Genomic DNA, 24374 nt, shown 5'->3' with positions numbered 1-24374 from the left:
ACAGGACAGGCAGGATATAGAAGGTGCCACTTACCAAATAACTGGCAGCCGCTCTTGGCCTTGGGATGCTGGGGGCTCCAAGCATCTCTGCTCTAGAGGAAGCTGTCCAAGGATGCCTGCTGGCCCTGCCTGAGCCCCTCGTGCCGGTGGGAAATCCAAAGGAGTGGGGCAAAACCCGCAGCTTCTCTGCAGTGGTCTCTGTTTTTCTGTTTGGCCTTTCCCTTCTCTGGTCCAGAAACTCTTCCCCATTACTTATTCTTATCCAAGTACCCCGTCCCAACATTAGCCCCTCTTGGCACCAGAGACCAAGAGCTCGTTTGGAAAGAAATATTCTTAGTTCAAAAAAGAGCCCAGGCAGTGGTTTAACATATTTCACATACTGCGAACATATTTGCATTTGCAAATAGGCTTAAAATATCACCTCCATTAATAGTAATTTAAGGTTCTGGAGAGACAGGTGAAAATAATTTGGGGGCAAGGGAACTTCCCACTCCTCTCAATTATAATAACTAAGGAGATGGCCTGTTCTTTGCACACATAACCTCAATCTTGGGACCAAGGCTCTGAATAAAATTAGTCTATTTACGTGCTCAAATTCATAGGTCTATGTTCTGTCTGCTGTTTGCTGCTGCAGATACCATTAATGTTATTTATGTGAGCTATCCTCTGTATAATAGAAAGCTTTTATGAATCTCTGCTTATTTATGTATTCCTAATATATTTATCGAGTACCTGCTATGTTCCAGCAGGGAGCATAAAAGATGTAAAGCAAAGCCATGCTCTTGAAGTTTGTAGCCTAGTGAGAAAATCGTATTGGTGAAATAATCACATTAAACAGGACTATATAGCAATGGTGCTTTGAAGGGAAGGAAATGCTTCTACGTGACTATGCCAAATGATTAATTGCTATGTCTTTGCGTTTGATATTTTGGTTGCCCCATTATCCCTGGATTTCATACGTCCCTTCCTGGGTAGAGGTGAGGATCGGATTTTATGGAGTTGAGGCCAGGGTGGGAGGGGAGAAAACACAGAAGGTGAGAAGGCTAACCAAGCCAGATTCTTGAGGAGAGAAATCAAGGATCAAACACCATGTTTCAAAAGTCAGATACAGGTGGGAGTCGGGGTTAAGAGTCTCTGGGCGAGGGGATTGAAGCTGTGAAGACTTAGAACTAGAGTAAAAGTACATCTGAAACAAGCAAGGAGGGTGGTGGGGAGGCTCCCGGGCCGTTTTCCAGAGTCCAGGCAAATGCTGGCAATCCACCTTTCATGGCCACACCAGGTAAGAGTATTTAGGGGGCTGGAGCACAGGGCCATAAGCTGACACAATCCTTTATTGGACTTTCATCCTCATCTCTAATCTCCTATAGAGAGTTGCTTCTGAACTGTATACTGGAGAACACTCGGGCTGAGGCTTGGGAAATGACACCATTTTGAATCTGTGTAGAGGAAGAAACATGTGTCTTCAGCACTTTCCATCTCCCAGTCAAGGCCTTGAGACCTCAACACTGAAAAGTGTCCCGTTCCCTATCCATCCTCCTCCATTCATAGATTCCTTTCTGAGTTCCATTTCCTACTTTGATAAATTTAACTTGAACTTAACTCCTAATGGCTAAAAAGCCCACAATTCGCCCTTCCAGCTAGCATTTGCATTTTAACAGGGGCTTTCAAAAAATGCCTTTACCCAAGGAATGAGTAATGTGGGAATTCCAAGCGCCAGGGTAGGGCTGGTATACAGAATACGGAGAGGGACCGTCCCTCAAATTGTGGCCTTGAAACGTTGGCTTTCTCTCTTCCACCATGACTCCAGTTGTGAAAAAACAAGGAATAAGCTCCCTTAGGGGGCCAGGATAGACATGGCTACTTTTTAGTGAGTTCTATGGGCCTCGTTCCTGGCAGTCAGAACCCTTTATTAACGTGCACGTACTAGGAGAGGCACCTGTAAAACACTGTACAATGTGTAACTTTAGGTGCTTTTTGGCAAAAAGGAAAAAAGTGGTTTCCAAAACCATGACTAGTTTGAAGAAAGAGTGCTCCTTGACTCAGAAAGTTCTGATTCTAGATAGAACTGGAAGAACTGGGTATATGTCTTATACACGAACTTGCTCTTGGGGACTGGAAAGCTAAATGCTATTGCCATGCTATGCTCCTTCTTCCAGGCCAGGGAGGGAGCGCACTCTTCATTTTAATCCTTTAATTACCTACAATATTGGAGGGTGAATAAAAGCCTCCTCTGCTCCCTATACATCTGCATAGACATTTCTTCTCTGTGCCGATGCATCCTCGCTGCTGCTCTCCTTGTGCCTGTGTGGAAACACTGTGCTCCCAAATGGGAGAGGGAAAGAATACCTAATGAAAGGTCAGAATATTCTCCACGAATGGGGACCCAGGGGGATTTGCTCCAAGGAGAGATTGGAAGCCAAATGAGACATGTGACACTGCCTGAGCTAGAAGGAGACGTGGCTGGTGCGGAAGTTTGAGAAAGGTGGAGCTCAGGCTGTGTGACATGTCTCCACAGCCAGTCATCTCCTGTGTCCACCAGACACCAGGAAGTGTCCATGTGTCCGTCATGGCATTGCTCACACTCATCTCGTCCTTGCCATGCCTGCCCCTATGCTGGGGCTCTGCGAGCATTTATTCTTACTCCCCCTGATACCAGCCTTTTCCTCAGGCCACTGACAGGCTATTTTCTTTAAATTTTCATATCATCATTTTTCTGTTCCCAAACTATTGATCCCAAACTCTCAATTTCCTATTAAATATAAACTCCTTATCCAACTTTCCTGGCCCCATTAAGCTATCCTGCTCTGCTTACAGAAACTAAGTTCCCATTATTTGTCCAAAGTCAACTTTTCTTCCAATCTAGTAAACTTTTCTTATTGTCCTATAAAAAGACATCATCATTCCCCTATTTCCACACACCCTTAAAAACTATTATATTCGGGGCCGGGCACAGTGGCTCCTGCCTGGTGGCTCACACCTGTAATCCTAGCACTCTGGGAGGCCAAGGCAGGAGGACTGCTTGAGGTCAGGAGTTCGAGACCAGCCTGAGCAAGAGCAAGACCCCGTCTCTACTAAAAAAAAAAAAAAAAAAAAAATAGAAAAAAGTAGCCAGGTGTGGTGGTGCATGCCTGTAGTCCTAGTTACTCGGGAGGCTTAAGCAGGAGGATCACTTGAGCTCAGGAGTTTGAGGTTGCTGTGAGCTAAGCTGATGCCATAGCATTCTAGCCCGGGTGACAGAGTGAGACTCTGTCTCAAACAAACAAACAAACAAAAAAACCTATTATATTTGATTGTGTCTCAGAGAGTTGCAAAAGAATGGCAATTTTATACGAATAGAAAGCATTGAATATTGGGTTATGCTTGATGTTCTTTATGTGTGTACACATTTGTATCAAAACTATGGCTGAAATATTTATCCAGTTAAACTCAATCAATGTTTAAAATTGGTTCATCAAGAGGCAGCAGCTCTTTGAGACTCATTAAGCAGATGACTAGGCTGGCAGGGTTGTATATTATCAGAAATCTGTTTCATGGGCTGTCTTGGGAAGAATTGTTAGAAGCTTGCAAAGCCTTTTAAGGACAGAGGCAGACGCCCACCACCTTGAGTTCTAGGAAATTAACAATTGTTAATGTTAAAAGAAGATAGCAATTCTCAGAGGAAGACTGTTAAGCAATGCAGTGACCCAGGCTGACAACCCTCTTGGGTGGGAGTATCAGAATGAGTGGACTTAGAACCAATACTGGGTGGAGCCTCATTTGCTCTAACAGAAACTGACTTGGGCAAGTACTAACATGCCTGGCTCCCTTTGTTTCTGCCCACAGGGTACAGTTCTGAGATCAAGTCTGGCCTACCGTCAAGGCTCAGTTCAAATATTACCTCCTTCACTCCACCCTTCCAAGCTATAGGAGTGCTTGCTACTCTCCATGTCTTCTAAAGCCCTGCATCATTGGTAGTCAGCTGAGTAAACTCTTCTCAGACAGAGGATCCTTTAAATGCACCATACTCTATAGTATGTTAAAATGAGGGGAAGGGGCTCACGGTGGGGAAGAGAGAGAGATGGAGTATGCAGGTGTCCTTGTTTATTTTTTTCTCCTTTCTGGGAATGTTATGAGAATATTAGAGGTGAATGTAAAAATTATAGAATTCAACCACCCACCCAATTCAAGAATTTCTCCTAAAATGTCTCTTCAGTATTATTATCCCACTTTTGCTAAAGCAGTAACTAGTGGTGGGGAGTCCATAACCTCACAAGAAAGTCCAGTCCTTGGTTGTGGGTCTCTATTAAAAGTTTTCCGTCATCTAGAGCTGAAATCTGGCTGCCTATAACTTCCAGATGTTGGAACTACTCGCTCTTCAGGTGACAGTGTATGTGTCCTCCCATGGGACTGCCCTTAAATATTTGCAGACAGCTAGCATGTACTTGCAATCTTCTCTTCCTCAGGTTCATTACCCCCAGTCCTTTTCATTGTTCCTCATCTGACATAATTTCATTATTCACTAGTGAACCATGCTGCCTTTTCTCTTGATAGACTCTAATTTGCCAATGTCATTCAAGTATAACTGACCTCACTGCATGTGATACCACAAGTGATGTGGTCTGATTAGCACAGAGTTCAGCGAATGAATTCTATGCTAGGATTGAATCAGATTTTGGTTAGCCATGCCAACTGACATTTATGTGATTTTTATATTTACTATGGATAAGCTATTTCTCTAGTGCCCACTTATTCTGCTTACACAGTTGTTATTTTAAAACATAAGAACAGATCTTTATACTTAACCTCATGAGATTCACCACGTTAGTATTAGTTTCTCTTTTCAGGCATTATGAATGTTAATTCAGGTGACCAACTTTTGAGCTATCTGTCTTATTTTGTGCCATCTGCATAGCAGAAGTATGATTTCTATTGCTTTCATTCATGGTGTTACCAAATATGTGAAAGCAAAAAAGTAAAAAACGGAGTCCTATAGCACCCACTATGGGATCAGTCTGATGAACAAGAATGATTCTTGACACGCAGTTGTTGAGTGAATGAATGAATCTATCAATAGTTTGTGCCCATCTCCCTTATTTAATCCATCACCATATCCTGTTAATTATAATCCTAAATATTTCTTGATCTATCTGTTTCTCTCCACTTCTGCTGCTACCATCCTAGACCAAACAGCCATCTTCTTTCACTCAAACAACTGCAGTAGCCAACTGATTGGCCCTCCCGCATCTGCTCTGGCTTCCCTACTACCATTTGCTGTTTGGGAACCAGACACATCTTTTCAAAATGCAAACCCGATTGTTTCACTCCTCTGTTTTAGTTTCTTCAGTGGTTCACATTGCTGTCATAATAAAGACCAAAATCCTTAGCTGACCCATAAAACAAATGTGGTCTTCCCCTGCTGACCTCATCAGCCTTGTCTTCCCCCCTCTCTTTATTTTAGCCACATTGACCTTCTTGTACCTTCTCTCATGTGCCCTCCTGCCTCGGTGCCTTTTGCATATGCTATTCCCTTTGCCTAGACATCTTCCTATCCACTCCTCGACCCTTCACCTACTTGGCACCTGTTCAATGTGTTTTGTTTACCTATTGGTGCATTACACACTGCCCCCAAACTTAGCAGCTAAAAACAATAAACATTTTTTTCTCTCTTACAATGTTGTGGGTCAGAAATGTGAGTGGGCCTTGGCTGATTCTTCTGTTCCTCCTACCATCAACTGGGGTCACTTGATGATATTATAATGGATGATGGACGGGCTGGTCTAGAGATTTACTGTCCAATTCAGGAGCCACTGATCACTTGTGGTGTGGCTAGTCCTAATTGAGATGTGCTGTACATATAAAATGCCCACAATATTTGGGAAGATTTGGTACAAAAAATGGAACTTAAAAATCCATTAATAATTTTTATACTGATTACATGTTGAGATTACAATATTTTAGATATAGTAAATAAAAATATTATTAAAATTACTGTCACATTTCTTGTTAATGTGACTACTAGAAATTTTCAAAATTACATATGTGGCTTGCAGTTGTGGCTTGCATTATGTTCCTATTGGACAGTGCTGATCTAGAGCAGGGCTCAAGCAGCTTTTTCTATAAAAAGCTAGATAGAAAGTGTTTTCAGGTTGCAGGTCATATGGTCCCTGTCACAGATACGAATCTGCCATTGTGGTATGAAAGTAGCAATTAAATATGTGGGTATGGCTACGTTCAATAAAACTATTTATAAAAATAGGTGATAGCAGATTTGGTTGGCAGGCTATAATTTGCAAACCCCAGATCTAGACGATTTATTCATATGTCTGGTGGCTTGGCAGAGATGGCTGGGAGGCTGGGCCTAGCTGGGACTGTTGATCCAAACACCTGCACATGGCCTTTCTGGCATGGTGGTCTCAGGGCAGTGAGACATCTCATATGGTAGCTCAGAACTGCAGAAAAGTGTTCCAAGAGAGACAACTAGAAGCTGCAAGGTTTCTGATGACCTAGCTTCAGAAGTCCCAGAACATCCCTTTCCCTGCATTTCTATTGTTCAAACAAGTCACTAAGGCAGCCTGGATTCAAGTAGGGGAGATTAGACTCCACCTCTTCCTGGGAGGAGAAGTAGCAAAGAATATGTGTCCATCTTAATCTACCACATCATTCTTCAAATCTCAGTTTAGTATAGTCCTATTATAGGCTCTCAAAGTACCATGAACCTCTCTTTTGTAGCACCTATCATGGTTATAATTTTACATTTATTTGTGTGATTGTTTTATAATTATCTTGCTCCTCTACTAAACTGTAAGCAACCACATAAAGAGGGGCTGTTTCTGGTTTTCCTTGTCATTATATTCCCAGTACCGAGCATAATGCCTGGTTCAATAAATGTTTGTTGAATGAATGAATGAATTATCAATTATTAATATTGATCCCACATTTGTCCATATTGCTCTCAAGCGTTTCATGAGATGCTGTCAGAGGCTATGTTAAAATTCAGATGCAACTTTCTTATCTTGCCGTTCAGAAACTATAAAAAAAGGAAATAAGCTTACCCTATTCCTCTCAGTACCTCAAAGGTAGTAGTGGCTGCTCTAAACATACAGCATCAGCTTCTGGTGCTCTGTAAAGCAATTCAGTGTAGCATGTCACACCCAGGGTCAGCCAAGACCCCAGGCAGCTGGCGTTCCTCCTGAGCTCCACTCTCCTCTCACCCAGCTGAGGGGCCAGTCCAGCAAGGATGAACTGGCAGAGGGCAATGGGCTGGGCCCTGAGTGCTGCTGGGCTGAGGCAGCCCCAGTCCTTCCTCCACGGAGGCTGTGGCATCTCCAGCTTTGCTTGGCACAAGGACCCTCACACACATCAGGCAGAGCTGAGCATTACTGCCCTCCACCCTGGCCCTGGAGCCTGAATTGCAGTTATTTGAGGCCACTCTATTTTTCATTTTAGGGACGAAGGCCTGCACATCTTTACATCCCCCCAACCTCTAGAACAAGCCTGACGCTAAGTAAATGCAGTAAATGTTTGCCCGAAAGACTATCTCGATGAATAAACTTCCGGAGACACCAACAAACTTACCACCACTTTTCCTGGTGCCCTGATTACCACTAACATTCTAGACAAAGTTGTCAAATAGGAAATCTTTTTCTTTGTTGCTATTCAACTTCCTCTTTGGAGCCCTTTTCTCACTTCCTGTTTCATCATATCTGCGCTCCCATGTCCCTCCCCACTCTGGCTACCTCCCCACAGCCCCTCATACCGCCTTTTGCCTGAACTAGATCCCACATGCTCCTTAAGCCTTAGGACACAAACACACCCCTCCTTTGGCCCCTGTTTTTCGCCCAAATAGTTGTATTTCCCCAGAGCTCTTCTTGGTGTTGCTTAGGTGGAACACAGTAGAGTGCGCCTGAAGCTAAACCCATATAGAGAAACTCTTAACCTGTCCAGGGTTAGAGCAGAGAAGAACTCTCTCTGCCTGGCACATAGTGGCACATTGTGGAACCAATGGCAGCTCAGGACAGAAACTCCCCTGATGCAAAGGGACACCTTTGGCCCCCTCTTACTTCCATCCCAGTCTGTCCCCCAGAGTGTCCTCTCTGATTCCAGAAGCCACCACCACACCTGGCCCTGGGGCTACACTTCTCCCCTGCTGCCCCACTCTCAGAGGCTGGCTGGCGTTGTTAAAGGAGCCACACCAGCATGAAAGAGAACACAATGAAACTGCGTGGGTTTAAATCTCTATTGTTTACTTGCTGGGTGGCCTAGGGCAAGTGCCTTAACCTCTCTGAGACTCCCTTTCTTCATCTGTAACATGGGGGCAAGTAATCTCCCCTGGTTCTGAGGAGTAACAGTATAATTAATCATTTACCCAACGCTTACTCATGCTCTGTGACGGGCCGGCATGCAAAGTAAGTGAAAGTGGTGTATGGCAGGTGCTCAACTTTGGTTTTGTGAGTGAACCTCCAGTTACACGGAGGCTCCTCTTTTTAGGTTTCTGACCAGTTCACCCACCTCACAGACCTTGTTCTGCTCACGGATGACAGAAATCTCCTCTCAGAGAATCCCCACATGAATTCTTAGGTTCTTTCCTCTCCCATTCCCCTTTTTGCTCTCTCCCTCCAAACGCAAGGCCCTCTTCTACTTGGCAGGCCCTCTGTGACAACTATGACTTGTAGTTGTGGTTGGGGGCGCATTCTTGAGGCAGCGATGACATTTCTGCTCTTCACGGCCAACAACGGTGGGAAAACTGGCTTCCTAACCCAGCTCCACCCTCACACACACACACACACACACACACACACACACACACACACACACAGAGAGAGACACGTACCATGGCTGTAGTTGAGACGAATTCTTCACATGGGGTATTTATACATTATAAAAAGGATCATGTCAATCTTGAGTATTTTAGCTTTATATTTTAATAGAGCCGCTGACAAACTAAATGTCCAAAGTGTTTTCCAAATGATGTGTGGTTTCCAAATTAATGTTAGTGAAGTTTACAGGAAGGATTGTCTCTGCTGGGCTAGGCCAGGATTTTGAGGAGGAATGTAACTGCTGTCCCCAAATCCTTGAAGGGCTTTGGCAGAAGAGTGTTAGGCTTACTCTGGGTAACTTCAGAGGACAAAAACAGTATCAATGAGAGGAAGCAAAAGAGAGGCAGCTGCTAACCCAGGAGAAGAGAGAGTTTCCAAATAGAGAAGTCAAAAATGGTACTGACTTCCTCGTCAGGGCCAGTGCTCCTTCCCACTGTGTGCATTACGGGGACCATTTGTCCAAGATTCCCCAGGGCCACACTGATTTCATGTAATTATTTGAATTAAGGGTGATTTATTAAATTTATAGCAAAATATAATTTGATTTTGTGTCCCTGTTTACCATGTCACCCCAGGAAAAAAAGGCTTGGATAAGGTCAAGCATACTGATTTTTGGTTGCACACGAGAGATTTCTATATTAAGTGGGAGTTCAGACACAAAGGGCCCCCAAGTTCCCAGATTCTATGATAAATAGGTTGCTGTTGGTGATTTCGTATGAGAAAGTGCATGGGAATCAAATGGAGAACTCTGTTCCCAGGCTGTACATTTGAGTGGTATCGGCTTTGGCTCAACAAATGAGGCCCAAACTCTGAAATCTATTAAAATTGGTGGAAGTGAGGGAGAGAGCAATCAGGAACCCGCCATTCAGTTCATACACTGAACACCTACTGTTTATTTCAGCAACTGAATATATTTGCAACAAGTCACAAAGCACTACCATATATAAAAGAGCATCTACAAATCAGTAAGAAAAAGGCCAAAAACCAAAATTAAAAGTGGGCAAAAGAAATGTACAGATATTACATGGAACAGGGAATACTGTCTCTCATACATTTGAAAAGATGTTCATACTCCAAATAAGAGAAATTCATTTTAAAATGACAGAGCCACTTCACACCCATTAGGATGACTACTATTAAACAAACAAAACAGAAAGTAAGTGTTGGGACATGGAGAAACTGGAACTCTAGTGGGAATGCAAAATGGTGTAACTGCTATAAAAAACAATACAGAAGTTCCTCAAAAACTTAAAAATAGAATTACCACATGATCCAGCAATTCCACTTCTGGGTATATACTCAAAAGAAGTGAAAGCAGGGTCTTGAAGAGATGTTTGCACACTCGTGTTCATAACAGCATTATTCACAATAGCCAAAAGGTAAAAACAACTCAAGTGTCCATCAACAGATGAATAGATAAACAAAATGTGATATATGTATACAGTAGGATATCATTCAATCTTAAAAAGGAAATTATGAATATGCTACAACGTGGATAAACCTTGAATACATTATGCTACATGAAATAATCAAAAAAGACAAATACTGTATGATTCCGCTTATACATTAAGTAGTCAAATTCACAGAGACAGAAGGTGTTATGGTGGTTGCCAGGGATGTAGAGGAAGAGAGAATGTGGAGTTACTGTTTAATCAGTACAGAGTTGCAGTTTTGCAAGACGAAAAGAGTTCAGAGATGGATGGGGTGATGGCTGCACACCAATGTGAACGTATTTAATACTACTGTGCACTTAAAAATGGTAAAGATGGTAAATTTTATGTGTATTTTACCACAACTGAAAATAATTTTTAAACCTCGAGATGCCATTTTTAACCTTCCTTGTCAGTAAAGATCACAAATTAGAAAACATATTACGTTGGCAAAAAGTATGTGAAAATAAGCACTCTTAATGATTTGTTGATCAGAGCATGAACATACAATCTTAGGGGAAAACAATTTTTCAATATCTGCCAAAACTAAAATTGCAATTACTCTTTGACCCTTGTTCAAGCAATTCTACTTCTAGGAATATAGCTTACCCCTACATGTGTGATATAGCATATAATCAAGGTTTTTCATTGCCACAAAAGATTGGAGACAACCTAAATGTTCATCAATAGTCGCCTGGCAAAACATACTATTGCCATCCAATAGAATACAATAGAATAATATGCAGCCATTAGCATGCAACTCTTTACATGCTGATACAAAACAATCTCCAGGGTGGTGGTAAGTGTGCAAAACTGTGTATACTATACTACCATTTGTGTTTAAAAATAAAATGAAAAGAGAATGTGGGTCTATGTTTTTATTTGTTTTCTTTTGTCTAAAAATAACTTCAAGTAGAGGCAAGAAACCGGTAACAGGTAATGGTCACTCCAGTTACATCTACAGAAGAAAACTAGACAACCAGGGGACAGATTTGGGAGAAAGACTTGCTTTCAACTATTTATCACCTTTACCTTTTAAATTTAATACCATGTACACGTATGACCTATTCAAAAAAATTTAATTAAAAAAAGAAAAGTTACAGTCTAGAAGAGAAGAAACAGAACAGACACTTTTAGCCCAATGCCCTGTGCTGGGTGTGATGGGCACAGAGAGGAACCGTATCTAGAACAGACCAAAGGGATCAGAAATGGCTTCTAATCAACACTCTCCAAGGAAGAAATTTTTGCTACTGGATCAAGAATAATTGTGCATCTCTTCCTGAGCATTGATTTGTTTCTATCAACAGACCTGTGAATCAGTGTACAGACTTGTGAATTAATTCACCGGTTAGGTTTTCCTTTGCAGAGAGGCTGTTAAAAACCTATAAGCCAAACTTATGCCCCTCCCAGTGCAAGGTGGGCAGGTTTCTGTGGTAAGCATTTAGCAATGCCCGTGTCCCTGGCTCCACATTATACTCCTGTATTTGGTTTATTTTTTCATGTTTCTAATGTTGATCATCTTTTCTTATTCTATGCTTCCCTATAAGCCATTCTATAGCCTTTTTAGTTTAAGTTGGGGTAGGTGGGTGGGTGCAGAATGAGGGAGGGAGGGAGAAGAAGAAAGAGAGGATAGAGGTTACAAAGCAATGCTTATCATTTTCCTTGGCCCCATCATGTAGATTAGTGAATACTCTAGTGCAGTGGTTCTCAAAATGTGGTCCTTGGACCAGCATCATCATCACCTGTGAGTTTGTTAGACACAAAAATCCCTGGGCTTCATCACAACCTATTAAATTAGACTCTGTGGATGGGGCCCAGAAAACTGGTTTATATGCCCTCCAGGTGATTTTTATGCACATTAAAGTCTGAGAACCACAGAGAAACCAAAGATAGGTTGATTTTTAAAATAAATACAGTACTCTCCATTTGCCCCATCATACCTATTGTGTTGGTGAAGATAAATAATGCCAGCTACTGCAATAATCATTCCCAAAAATCTCATTAGCTTAACACAATAAAAGTTTAATTTTTGCTAATGTCACAATCTAGTGTAGATCCATTGTGGGGAAGGGGTAAAGAGAGCTGCTTTATTAAGTTATTCAGCAAACCAGGTCCCCTCCATTGTAAGACTTTGCCATCTTTTAGGCCCTGGGATTTTCCCCTCTGGGTCCCCTGCATCTAAGAAGGCAGGAGAGAGAGGAAAGAAAGAGGAGGTTTTAGCAGCCAGGTGTGGAAGTAACATCTTTTCCGCCCACAATTCCACTGGTTGGGACCCGGTCACATGGCCCGTCTAGCTGCGGGAGAGGCTGGGAAAGATGGCCTGTCTGTGCAGCCAAGAGGAAAAGGAAATGGCTTTGGGAAGCACATAGCATTGTCTCTGTCATACCCAGCAACCCAAGTGAATCCCAACTCTACTTCTAGTTTATGTTTTGGTGAACTCTGTTTTTTAATTTCCTTTTCTAATCAAGTTTTATCTTTTCTTTTTTAACTCTAGCATGATGGGACTGTGTCGCTTTCTCTTTGTGGTGGTCTTCTTCCTGCTCCCTGGTAAGAACCTTTTAGCTTTGTAATGTCCCATAATCCTTCCACTGTCTCCCGATGAGTCTGACCACTGCAAAAAAGACTTTCCTGGAGAAGAAGGAAGTGTTGTGATTGAAACCAGGTATCTCAGCTGATGGCAGGCAGGCCCAGCCTAGGATGGAGCCCTGCCCTTGTTTGCAACCTCCTCCTCTGCCATCTCAACCAGTGAGCCCAGATGCACAGAGTAGGGTAGTCCGGCCTGTCCTGCGGTGCCCAGGGGACTGGGGGAAGGCGGCTGCACTGAGGCCCCTGAGACTTGACTACTGTGGCCCCACACATACTCCCTTCTGATCTTCTCCATCCCCATTTCTGGCATTCTCGGGCCTTTAGGAAAACAGCTGACGGGCTTCCAAAGGCAAAGGTCTCCTTCCATGTGGGGCATTGGTGTCCATGTTCCCTGCCTTCCCTCCCCCCGCCCCCACTCCCTTCCCCACGTGGCCACGCCCAGGGATCGCGGCTGCCACTGGTCACTGACAACTGCGGACCTTCGGCAAGTTGCATCAGCCCGTTTATCACGAAGCTAATGAAGCTGAAACTTCGGGGCCCCCCACCCACACAAACCCTTTCCAACTCTCCCTCAGGACCCCTTGAGGAGCTCTAGCAGTGTGGTCACATGTCTTATGTTTTGGTAAAATTTGAATAAGATATTTTAACAACAAATAGTTATAATCACTGTCTCTTTTCACTGCCATTTTTCCCTCCATCATGGTGGGCAGCGTTGTAGTGACCATAAGTATATTGTATCTGAATTCTACCTTCTTTTTCTTACCCAATCTCCCCCTTCAAAATATGAATAGCCCCAAGCCTCACAAAACTCAGATCTCCCCTGTTTGCTGCTCCTCTCCCAGTACCCTGTTTCATCTGTGAACTGCGGTTCTCTGGGTCCCTGCCATACATCCTGTGACTCAGTGCCCCTCCCTGCTGCAGCCTGAGAGGGGAGCCAGCCCAGCCACGGAGCCAGGCAGACAGGGCGGGGAGCTGCCACCCTGACTAAGCGGCCCGCCATGAATCCCCCTGCTCCAGAGGGCCACACACCAGGCCGTTGGCCACCGCCCCCAGGCCTGCTGGGGGTGACAAGGAGTCAGGGTACGAGGGAGCGGTGCTCCTTCAGATCAATGCTGGCTGGGATAGGCCTTTTGTGATTTTTGTTTTCTGCTTAGCACCTTGAGCTTGTCGAGTCCCTGAGTGTGAGTGAGGTCTGTAGATGTGGCAACTGATCACTTCACTGACTTAGGCAATAACAGCAGCTTCCACCTCCCAGGGCCCACGACCTGCCACGACCTTAGCTCTTGGGGAGGTAGAAGGTGTGTGTGTGTGTGTGTGTACAAGAGCAAGAGAGTGTGTGAGTGAGAAATAAAGCAGGGAAGACAAGACCCTGGAGGTCATTATCCAGCAAGATTCCCTTCTCATCCCACTTCTTATTTATGTGACAAATACATATATATACACAGTCATGAGTCATTTAATGATACAAATACATTCAGAGAAATGTGTTGTTAGATAATGTAATCATTGTGCAAACACCACAGAGTGTACTTACACAAACCTAGATGGCACAGCCTGCTACACACCCAGGCTGTATGGCACAGCCTATTGCTCCTGGGCTACAAACCTGTGCAGCATGTTACTGTCTTGGATACTCTAGGCAGTTTTAACACAATGCTAAAATATTTGTGTACCTAGACATATCTAAACATAGAAAATGGTACAGTAAAAATACGGTATTATAATCTTATTGGGTCTACCATTGTACATGCAGTCTGTCTTGACCGAAAGGTTATTATGCAGTGCATGACTGAAAAATATATATATCATATATGTATATATGATATATATCTCACTTACTTTGGGCCAGATACTGTTCTAAGCATTTTATAAATATTAACTCATTTAAGCATCACAATAACTTTCTGCTTTAGGTCTTATTATTATTCCCCATTTTAAGATGTGGACAGTAAAGCCCAGAGAGATTAAACAATTTACCCACGATCAACATAGCTACTATGATAAATGGCAGGGCTTGGATTCACACCCAGCAGTGTAGATTAGCATCTGTTCACTTAACCGTGACATTGTGCTGCTTCTCAACTCTTGCTAGTGAGTCATCGTAAGTGGTTAAGATTTCTTCCTTGGGGACCTGAACAGCTTTGGTGGGTAATACAGCTTCTGCCTCATCCCTGTTCACAAGCGCCCCGGCAGCACATCTGTCTCGCCTGCAGCTGACACCTCAGCTGACCCTAAGGCTTGATCCCCAGCCCTCCTCATCACAGTGGCCAGCCCAGCTCTTGTGACCTGGGAAAGAAGGAAGAAAAATGCCCTGGAAACAAATTTTCAGAAAATGCTAAACTGGAACACCATTTCACCCAAAACTTCCTGACTCTGCACACTGAAAGTGAAAAAATAAAGGCTAGAAATCCTATCAAAACTGAGTCCAAGTGTCACCTTTGCCCTTACCTTGGCTTTGAAACTTCTTGGAAACTAAAGAGTTATTGATATTGAAAGCTTAAAAATAACTCCCCCATATGGTAACTGTTTAAGTTTTATGGTGATGAGAGAGTAAGTGACTGTATTTTTGGCAGCACGAATTTAAAGTGGGATAGAAAACCTGTGACACCAGATTAGAAAATAATATTGCCAATACTTCATACACTACTAAAAACAACAACAAAACGATGTCATTCTTTTTTAAAAAATGAAAAGAATTTATTTGCATTTTATCTGTCTTTCTTCTCAGGGGCACCTCTGCTTACTGGGCTGGTGAATAGTGACCTAGCCGTAGGGCAGGAATCCAAAGGGAGAAAGGAGATACAATTGACCCAGATAATTCACAGCAAAAATGCAAGGCTGAATAATTCATTTGGTGGTGTAGATACAACAGTACACTGAAACAATTCTGTTTCTTCTTTTCCTCCCTTATCTTTGTGTCCTCCCTTTGTCATGGAAATTAGACATAGTAGGAGTTGCTACCCTAGCTCTTGAGGCTACCATTGGAGAGTTTAAGACTGAAATGGGCAGGAGGGGCAGCCTTGGCCTTGCAGAAATAGGGTACAATTTGTGCTTTGTATTTATAAAGCTAAAGGAATTTCTAAGTGCACTTGCAGAAGCACCTCTAACTGTCAAGCTCTGTTTGCTGCTATTCTGGCCCCTCCATAACACTTTTAGGCTAGAGCCATAGTGGTTTTTGGAAAATTGGTAGTAGTGGTTTTTGGAAAATCACCCCACATCAGGAGGAAGTATCTTTGTAGTTTGACTTTTGGTAGTTGCTCTCTTTTTTGTCTGAGGTTTTCCAGATCCTAGGGCTTCTCATTTCTCTCGAAGTGCACTTCTGATTCGATTAATGTACCTGGAGTGGTAGTTGCAATCTTTCTTCACTTTAAGATGTATGTAAAATTGACTCAAACCCACATTCCACATCCTCTGGCAAGGTCCACTGTTTTTCCCCACATTTTTGCAGGTTCCTACATGGATGGTACATGAGGATAAAGTTTATATGGTTACTTTTGACACCCACTTCCTACTGTTGTTGATAGCTAACTAAAATTACCACCTGGAGGTGAATAAGCAGTTTAGACCTATCATTCCCAAAGAATTGTCATGGAGCCTAATATTAAATAATTCCACTGGAGACACTCCTTTGATTAAGGTACTATTTCAGGGTCTTTTTAAATACATATATGTTACTCAGTAGGGATTATCTTGCCCCCAAATTAGTTGATTATTTTAGTAATGCTTTTAGTAGGTTCTAAAGAAAATGGACAATCACACAAGTTAATTTAGTGGAAGACAGTCACTGAAGAGGATGCATATGGGCTTGTTTGGGAACAAGAGCGAAATTGGTAGAGAAGAGGAAGGCCCCAATGGCAAGCAGACTCCTTTAGGCAGGAACAAGAGTTTGAAAGACAGTGGCTTATTTTTCTTTTGTGAGAGAGGGAGTCTTAATACCATTGCCATAATGTATAACCTTGGATTTTGCCCCCTCAGTATTGTTGAGATTTATGGAAATAAAAACACTTATAGCCCTTCCTTTGTAGCCAAGATTTTACCTCTAGAGCTAAGCTATTCCACAGAGGTGACCCCCTTTTACAATACCATGCCATAGGACCAAGTTCTAAGATGTCAAAATCAGGAAAACACTTTTAACACCCTCAAAGAGTATTTACCCATTCTTGGTTTCATTTTCACCCTTTCTTTCATTCTCTCTCCCTAGATAAATAAATATCTCTATGTATGTGCATATATGGAAGTAAAACTCAATGGAAATCAAGCAGGTGGGAAGGGAGAGGAGAGGATGGGTAAATTCACACCTAAGGGGTACAATGCACACTATCTGGGTGATGGGCACACTTGTAACATTGACTCAAACTGTACAAAAGCAAATTATGTCACAAAAATGTTTGTACCCCTGTAATATTCTGAAATTTTTAAAAAATGAAAAAAAATTCAACTATCCCCTACTATTTAAATATCAGTTTTCTTGTCTTTACTTCAAAGAAACAGACAAGAATGTAAAAATAGTCATATATCATTGAGAAATGTATATGCAAATCTCTGACTATGTTTTATTCAACATTGTATCATACATACTTTCTCAGGTTTGTAAATGCTTTCCATTTTATAATTTTTGAAATTGTAATAGTCCTTTGAGTCAAAATATTATAATGTGCTTTATTTTTTTGTGTGGTTTATTCATTTGGACATTATTGTCCTATTGTCTTCTTTGGTTTATGGTTGCTAAGGAGCTTTCAGTCTAATTGTCATTTTTTATAAGTATTCTTTCTTCATTATTTGAGGAATAATCTACTTGATTCTTCTTTATAAGTTTGAAAAAATGTATACTTTATGTTTAGTATCTTCACCACAATATTTCTAGGTGTAGATTTATTTTCATTTATTTTGCTTAATACTTTAAATGCACTTTTGATCTGAGGATTCATGTCTTTCTTCAATTTTGGAGATTCATAACCTCTTTTTTTTCAGATATTGTTTATCTACCATTCTCTCCATTCTCTTCTTCTAGAAACTACTAGAGCTTCTCAGATTAATTCTCTATGAGTTGTAATCTGTTTTTCTATTTTTATCTCTTTTTCTCTCTGTGCTAACCCCTAGGTGAATTTCTCAGTACTGTCTTCTAATTCATAATTCTCTCTTTAACTATATTTAATCCAGATTTTATTCTACCTGGTTTTTTTTTCCTTTTTTTCTTTTTTTTAATTTTTTTATTTCAGAATTTTATGGAGGTACATACATTGTGGTTACATAATTTACTTTTGTACAATTTGAGTCAAAGTTATAAATATGTCCTTTGGTCAGTCAGTGTGCATTGTACCCATTAGATGTGATTATACAACCCCTCCTCTCCCCTCCCACCTACTTGATTTCCCTTGAATTTTACTTCCATATGTGCACTTAAGTATTCATTGATTAGTTCCAACTCAGTATGAAGTACATGTGGTGTTTGTTTTTCCATTCTTGTGATACTGCACTAAGAAGTTTTTTTCTTAATCTTTATTGTTGATTTCAAAAACTGCTAACATATTCACAATCATATTATTGTTGAATTTTCCCTATTTTTATTTCGTAATTTTTTATGCTTTTTAATAAATTATTCCTTCAAATATCTTTTTGAGGGATCCTAAATATATTTATTTTAAGGTCTTTTGGGGGTAAATTTATCCATAAATTATTGAATTTATGTCTATTGACATTGTTACCTATCATTAATAATAATAATGCTAAAAATAAATAAAAAACTAAAAATAAGTAACTTGAATACTTACTACAGGCCAGTATTAACTCAAATACTAACTCAAATATAAACTCATTTAATCATCGCAATAACCTTAAGAAGTAGGTATTATTATTCTTGTTTTTCACAAAAAGAAACTGAGACATGAGGAAGTTAAGTAATTTGCCCACAGTAACACAGGTATTAGTAGCTGAGCTGAGATTGAACTCATGCTGTCCAGAATCCATACTCTTAACTACCATAGTATACTGCCCTATGGCATTCCATTGTATGGATGTATCATTATTCATTAAACCATTTAACTTATTTCCAGTGTGTTGTTCTTATGAACAATGGATATCTGTGTACATCCAATTTTTTACACATGTATCTTTTTGTAGAATGAATTCCTAGAAATTGAATTGCTAAGTCAAAGATTAAGCCGATAATTAATTTTCTTACATATTACTGATTATCCTCTAAAAAGGTTGTGCCAATTTAGAATTTTACCAACAGTACAAAAGAGGACCCATTTCCCCATACTCTCTCAGACACAGGGTATCACTAGTATTTTTTAATATCTGCCAGTCAGATAGGCAAAAAGAATGGCATCTCACTGAAGTTTAAATTACATTTCTCTGATTATTATTGAGAGCATTTCATTCATTTCTTCAATAAGTATTTACTGGGTGTTTAATATTTGTAAGGGACAGCTGCAGAAACTGGAAATTTCACAATGAGGGAAAGTGACAAAGCCCCTGCTGTCATGGAACATAGTCTAATGGGAGATGTCAGGTGCTCAGCTGAGCTGGGAGAGAGAACTCTGAGCTATCAGGTGTCAGAGGAGCCTGATAGCAGCAAGACAAAAATGAAAGAGTTCAGCTTTTAATCTCTTACTAGGATGATATAACCAAGAGGAAAATGGGTGTAAGGATGGACTCCCCCTCTTCCATTTTCCCCCACGGGATGACAACACCAGTAAGGCAGATCAGTGCAGACGCTGGGGGGAGTTCAAAACAAAAGGCTCTGGCAGTTTTATGGATCCAGGGGTGGAGGGATCCAAGGGTAGGGAGAACCAGGGGAGGAAGGTGGGGGAGGTGGGGTGGGACTGGAAAAGTAGTAGGTACTGAGTCAGAGTGGGGAAAAGTGTCTTCGGGCTTAACCCTCCTCCGTCTGATAAGGAGGTTTCAGCAGAGGTTCCAGAGGCCTCAGATAAAGAAAATTAGGGATGAAGGTACCTGGGCTGGGATTGCAAATAAGTCAGAGAGCATGACTGGCCAGGGGGCTGAGACCTTGACTGCAACTGTCTTCAGAGACTGCCACTCATGCACCAAGCCTGGTGTAGGGAGGGCATCTTCCACCACGAGAGTTGTCAGATCAAGCCTCTGTAATTACCTATGGTCAGGCCTGAAAAATCACACATAGGTGTTTAACCAGGAGCCAGACTCCTCAGGAGAGACAGGCAATAACCAGACATACTACATCACATCATGTCACAGTAAGTGACACAATAAAAAATAAGTTGGTAAAAGGGACAGTCAGAGAAATCTCCCTGGGAGGTAGCACTTGATGAGACACCTACATGAAGTGAAGGAGTAACCATGAGACTGTCTGAAGGAAGAAATTTCCAGACAGAGGGAACAATAAGAGGTCTTGAGAGAGTGTCTCTGGCCTTCTGGAAGCATGGCAAGGAAGCCAGTGTGGCTAGGGCGGAGCAAGTGAGGGAACGAGGTCTGACAGGTACCCGGGACCAGATTACATGAGGCCTTGTAGGCCACGGAAAGAATTTTGGATATAGTTTTCAGTGTGGTGGGAAGTCATTAGTGGCTTTAGAACGGTGGAATTAAGTGATCAAAGATATTTGTAAAGGATCATTTTGACTTGAGAAACTAGGTTTGGGGGCAAGGATGGAAGCAGGCAGATCAGTTAGGAGGCAATTACAATTATCCAATCAAGAGATAATGGGGTCTTGGCTTAAGGTAGGCTCTGCAGATGCAGTGACAATTGTTCTAATTTATAATCAATGGTGAGAGGTGGGGCAATTGACGGAGGGGTGGTAGTAATGAATGAAATGAAATGACAGGAGGTGAGATGCTTGAATTGAGATGTTTGAGGGGTTGCAGTGGTAAAAATATGGTCTGGGGTCTGGTTCAGGGACGAGATGGCTGAGGTGGAGGAGACGACCAGACACTGGGGAGGAGGAGGACAAGAAAGTAAGAGACCAGGTTACTGTGCACTTGAGACTGGGTAATGACAGTAGCGGTGGATAAGATGACAGCAGCATCCAGGTACCCAGATCTCCAGCGAATAAGGGGGCACCTGAGGGGAAGATGGATAACACCAGCAATGAGGGAAAGTGGGTGCTATAGTACAGTGGCTTGTGTTTCAAAGGAGCTGGGTTTTAAAACATATAATCATGTTCTACATGTTATATTATACTTGCTCTATTTCAGTAGATCATATTTCATGTAACATAGCATATGTTGTATATTTTCTAAAATACAGATATTATGTATCTGTATAAAGTGTATATAATTATACATATATTTACTATATAATAGGATGCATGGTGAGCATGAAATCGATGCAAAGGTAATCTTAACAGAAACACCATCCAAGCCAGGAAAACTCCTAGAGGACCATCTGCCCTACAACAGAAAATCTCTCTTTAGTAACCTAAAAGATAATGTCCTGAAGGTCTCTGGATAAATACAAAATTCTTTTGCTCTCATCGCCCTTTCTCTTTGTGCCATAACTGCCTCTGCCCCCACCCTTTTCTTAACATATTAAAGTTCAGCTCTGGCTGTAGTAGTTTCAGATCTCCTCAGACACACTTGTACAGAACCTCTCTTGGGTATTTTCTACAGATGATTCAGATGATCACAGACAGCAACAGATGAGGGAATCATTTATTGAAATAGACAAGAGGAGGGTGGAAGGGGAGGAAGAGAGTATCGGTTGCTATCTAGATGGAGGTGTCCAGCAGTCATCTGGAATTCTAGTGAAAGTTATGGGCTGGCAGTAAGCATCTGTGCATTATTAGCTTATACCTGGCAGTTGAATTTGTAGGTTTAGAGGAGAAAAAGCAGAAACAGTATGGAAAGTAAGAAAACCAAGAACAGGCACTCAAGGTCAGCAGCATTTAAGGAGTGATCAGAGAAAACCAGCCAGGAAAGCAGAGATTGTGGAAGAGCAGAGCATTTCAAAAGGAGAGATGCCAACAGTGTTACATTCCACAGAGTGGTCACATGAGGTCTGAAAAGAGCCCGGGCTTGGCAGTGTTGGAGTCGTGACAACCTTTGTCAGGGTGGTTTCAGAGAAGAGGCGTGGGTGGGAGGCTGGGAGTGAAGGCAACAGTTGCTGCTTACTCTTTCTGGGAGTTTGACTCCAAGGGAAAGAGAAACTAAAAGCAGTAGCAGAGGGCACGTGTTTGAAGTGACGGCTGTGAGGAAGGGTCAGGGCAGCCAGCCCGGCGAGCAGCCCAAGGCCTAGCTAAGTAAGATTTGGACACTACAGATTTGTAATGTCACCAGTCTGCACAAATGGATAATTTCCTCCATGAGTGCTCAACTAATCAGTTTGTAAGGACAGATATGTAGATCAAAAGTAGAGTATCCTCAGTATGAATTCCACAGAGAAAGAGAGGCATGTTTATTGAAGTCGTGGCAAGGAATAATTAAGATGACATAGTCTTGCTGTGTTGTCCAATATTATAGCCACTAGACATAGATGACTAAATTTCAACTAATTAAAATTAAGTAAGATTTAAAATTCAGTTTCTCAGTCATACTAGATACATACCAAGTGCTCAATAGCCACAGTGGCTGGTGGCTACCATGTTGTTCAACACAGCGAAAGAACATTTCCATCAAGAACATTGCCACAAAGAGTTATCTTGGAAAACACTGTCTAGACTAGATAAAGCTGAGGTCTCGATGAAGCTGAACAACAGATGTAGAGGTAGTAAACACAAGCAAAACCTGAAGGAATAGCAGGTGGTGGACAGAGACGAGCATATTGAGATTAAAATTCTGGGGGTTGAGCTGTTCCAGGTAATAAGGTTCAGAGTTATGCTATGGAAGGGATGCTGCTGAAATAATGTGTGGATGAAGACCTTTGGGGTTAACAAGGTCAAAGAACTTTGAGGCAAGGTTGTTGGTGGACTCATCCATGAAGAAGTCACCCAAGTGATGGCAAGAATTGGTTAGAAAGAAAGACCTGCATCTAATACCAGAATCCTCAGTGAGCAAAGGGGTCATCAATGATTTGTAGCTAACAGCAATGAAAGAGGCAGGCACCTCAAAGGGGGAAGGTGTTGCTTAAGTTCCCTGGGAAGTGTGATAAAACAAGGAGCAGCTGAGACAGGTGGCTTCCTTTGAGTAAGGCGAGATGTCAGTGAAAGGACTACCTTGCAGAAACCTTCAAGGGAAAGATCGAGGCTGCAGAAGAGTGTACTTGTAGTAAACAATGGAATGAGGCTTCCAGAGAGCCTAGTAAAGCTTGAAGGAAGTTTAGTAAAAGAAAGAAGATTTGTATCTTCCTTCCTTCCTTAATGGATAAGTAACATGAGGATGAGATGGTTCTTGAATATGTTAAGACATGCATTTGGAGTAGTGGCCAGGGAAAACTGAAGTCCCGGTGTGAACAGAGACCTCACAAGGTTAGCAGACTAAAGTTTTGTGTGGTATTCAAACAGTACAGTATATTGCTAAGGAAGTCTTTGAGTACTCTTTGAGATAAACTCTTTCAGCTGATTAGGGAGATGTCTAGCTGGATTCGTGAGTGCCTCACTTCTGCCATCATCATAGTGATCAGTTATAACTAGACTTCAACCATTCCTCTTACCCCACTGCTGCAGAAGGGAGATATTCTCAATGGTCACCCATCCATGGAGTCCCAGCACATCCAGTTGCTAGGTGGCCTGAGTTCTGGGGTCATAATAGGGGAGTCCTGAAGCTACTGGGGGAAAACAGACCCTGAGCAAAATCTTCCCCATATGGTCAGAGAGGGGATAAGCAGGATCCCCCATTGCCTAGCTCTGAGTGAGATCATGGAAGCCACTGGCTGGTGAAGAGCTACAGAGGATAAGTTGTGAAATACTTTCAGTTCCACTCAGAAGGGGTTTCAGAGTGATTTCCAACCCACCAGGAGTACAAAGGGTGTTAGGAGGAACCAATGGAAACAAATTTGTCCTGTCATCTGCAAAACACTTGGGAGACAGAAGCAGAGATTCTGTACAGCAGTTGCTCATACGGGAGCTCTTGTTGAAATGCAGATTCTGAGTCTGTAGGTCTTGGGTGGAGCCAGAGATTCTGCATTTCAGACCAGCTCACAGGGGATGCCAATGCCATTGGTCCACAGGTCATAGTTGCAGTTGGTAGGTAAAGAGGGGAGCAATTTGATGAGTGGAAGAGAAAGCCCTTATAATCTTTGGGAGAATGGGCCTGGCTCAGAGAAGTTGGTCTGTGAGTAGAGAGAGTGAGTGGGAAAGAGAGAAGGTACTGTGAGGCTCTGCAGAGAAAAAAAAAAAAAAAATGTAAATCAAGAAGCCTGAAGGCAAAGGGCAAAGTCATTTCTAGGTCCAGATGGCACAACTGACAGCTGAGTAATAGCTTAACATCGACCGTTAATTGGCAGAATTTTCAACTATATATTTGGTTTCTCCATTAGGTCATCTGCCATGTATCATAAGGCAAATTAGAACAAAACCAGAATGTATTTTCCCAGAGACAGTGCTAGAAGCTATTACAGTAGGTGGCACTCTTGCATTACATTAAGAGCTTAGCAAAGGAGCAGTAGAAGCCTCAGGTTTGCCTTGTAAGGTAATTACAGAATATAGTAAAT

General features: G+C 41.9%; 1 protein-coding gene across 2 annotated transcripts in view; it reads left to right on the top strand.

The window, feature by feature from the left end:
- Window positions 1-24374, top strand: part of CD86 (CD86 molecule) — a 64533-nt gene that overhangs the window by 22317 nt on the left and 17842 nt on the right. For both annotated transcript variants that reach the window (XM_045540158.1, XM_045540157.1), the window contains one exon: window positions 12720-12772. In XM_045540158.1, coding sequence (XP_045396114.1) covers window positions 12720-12772 — 53 coding nt within the window. The remainder of the gene's footprint in view (window positions 1-12719; window positions 12773-24374) is intronic.

The sequence above is a fragment of the Lemur catta genome, chromosome 1, assembly GCF_020740605.2.
Source record: "Lemur catta isolate mLemCat1 chromosome 1, mLemCat1.pri, whole genome shotgun sequence".
In the NCBI taxonomy this organism is placed as follows: Eukaryota; Metazoa; Chordata; class Mammalia; order Primates; family Lemuridae; genus Lemur; species Lemur catta.
This window is presented reverse-complemented; position numbering and strand designations above follow the sequence as displayed.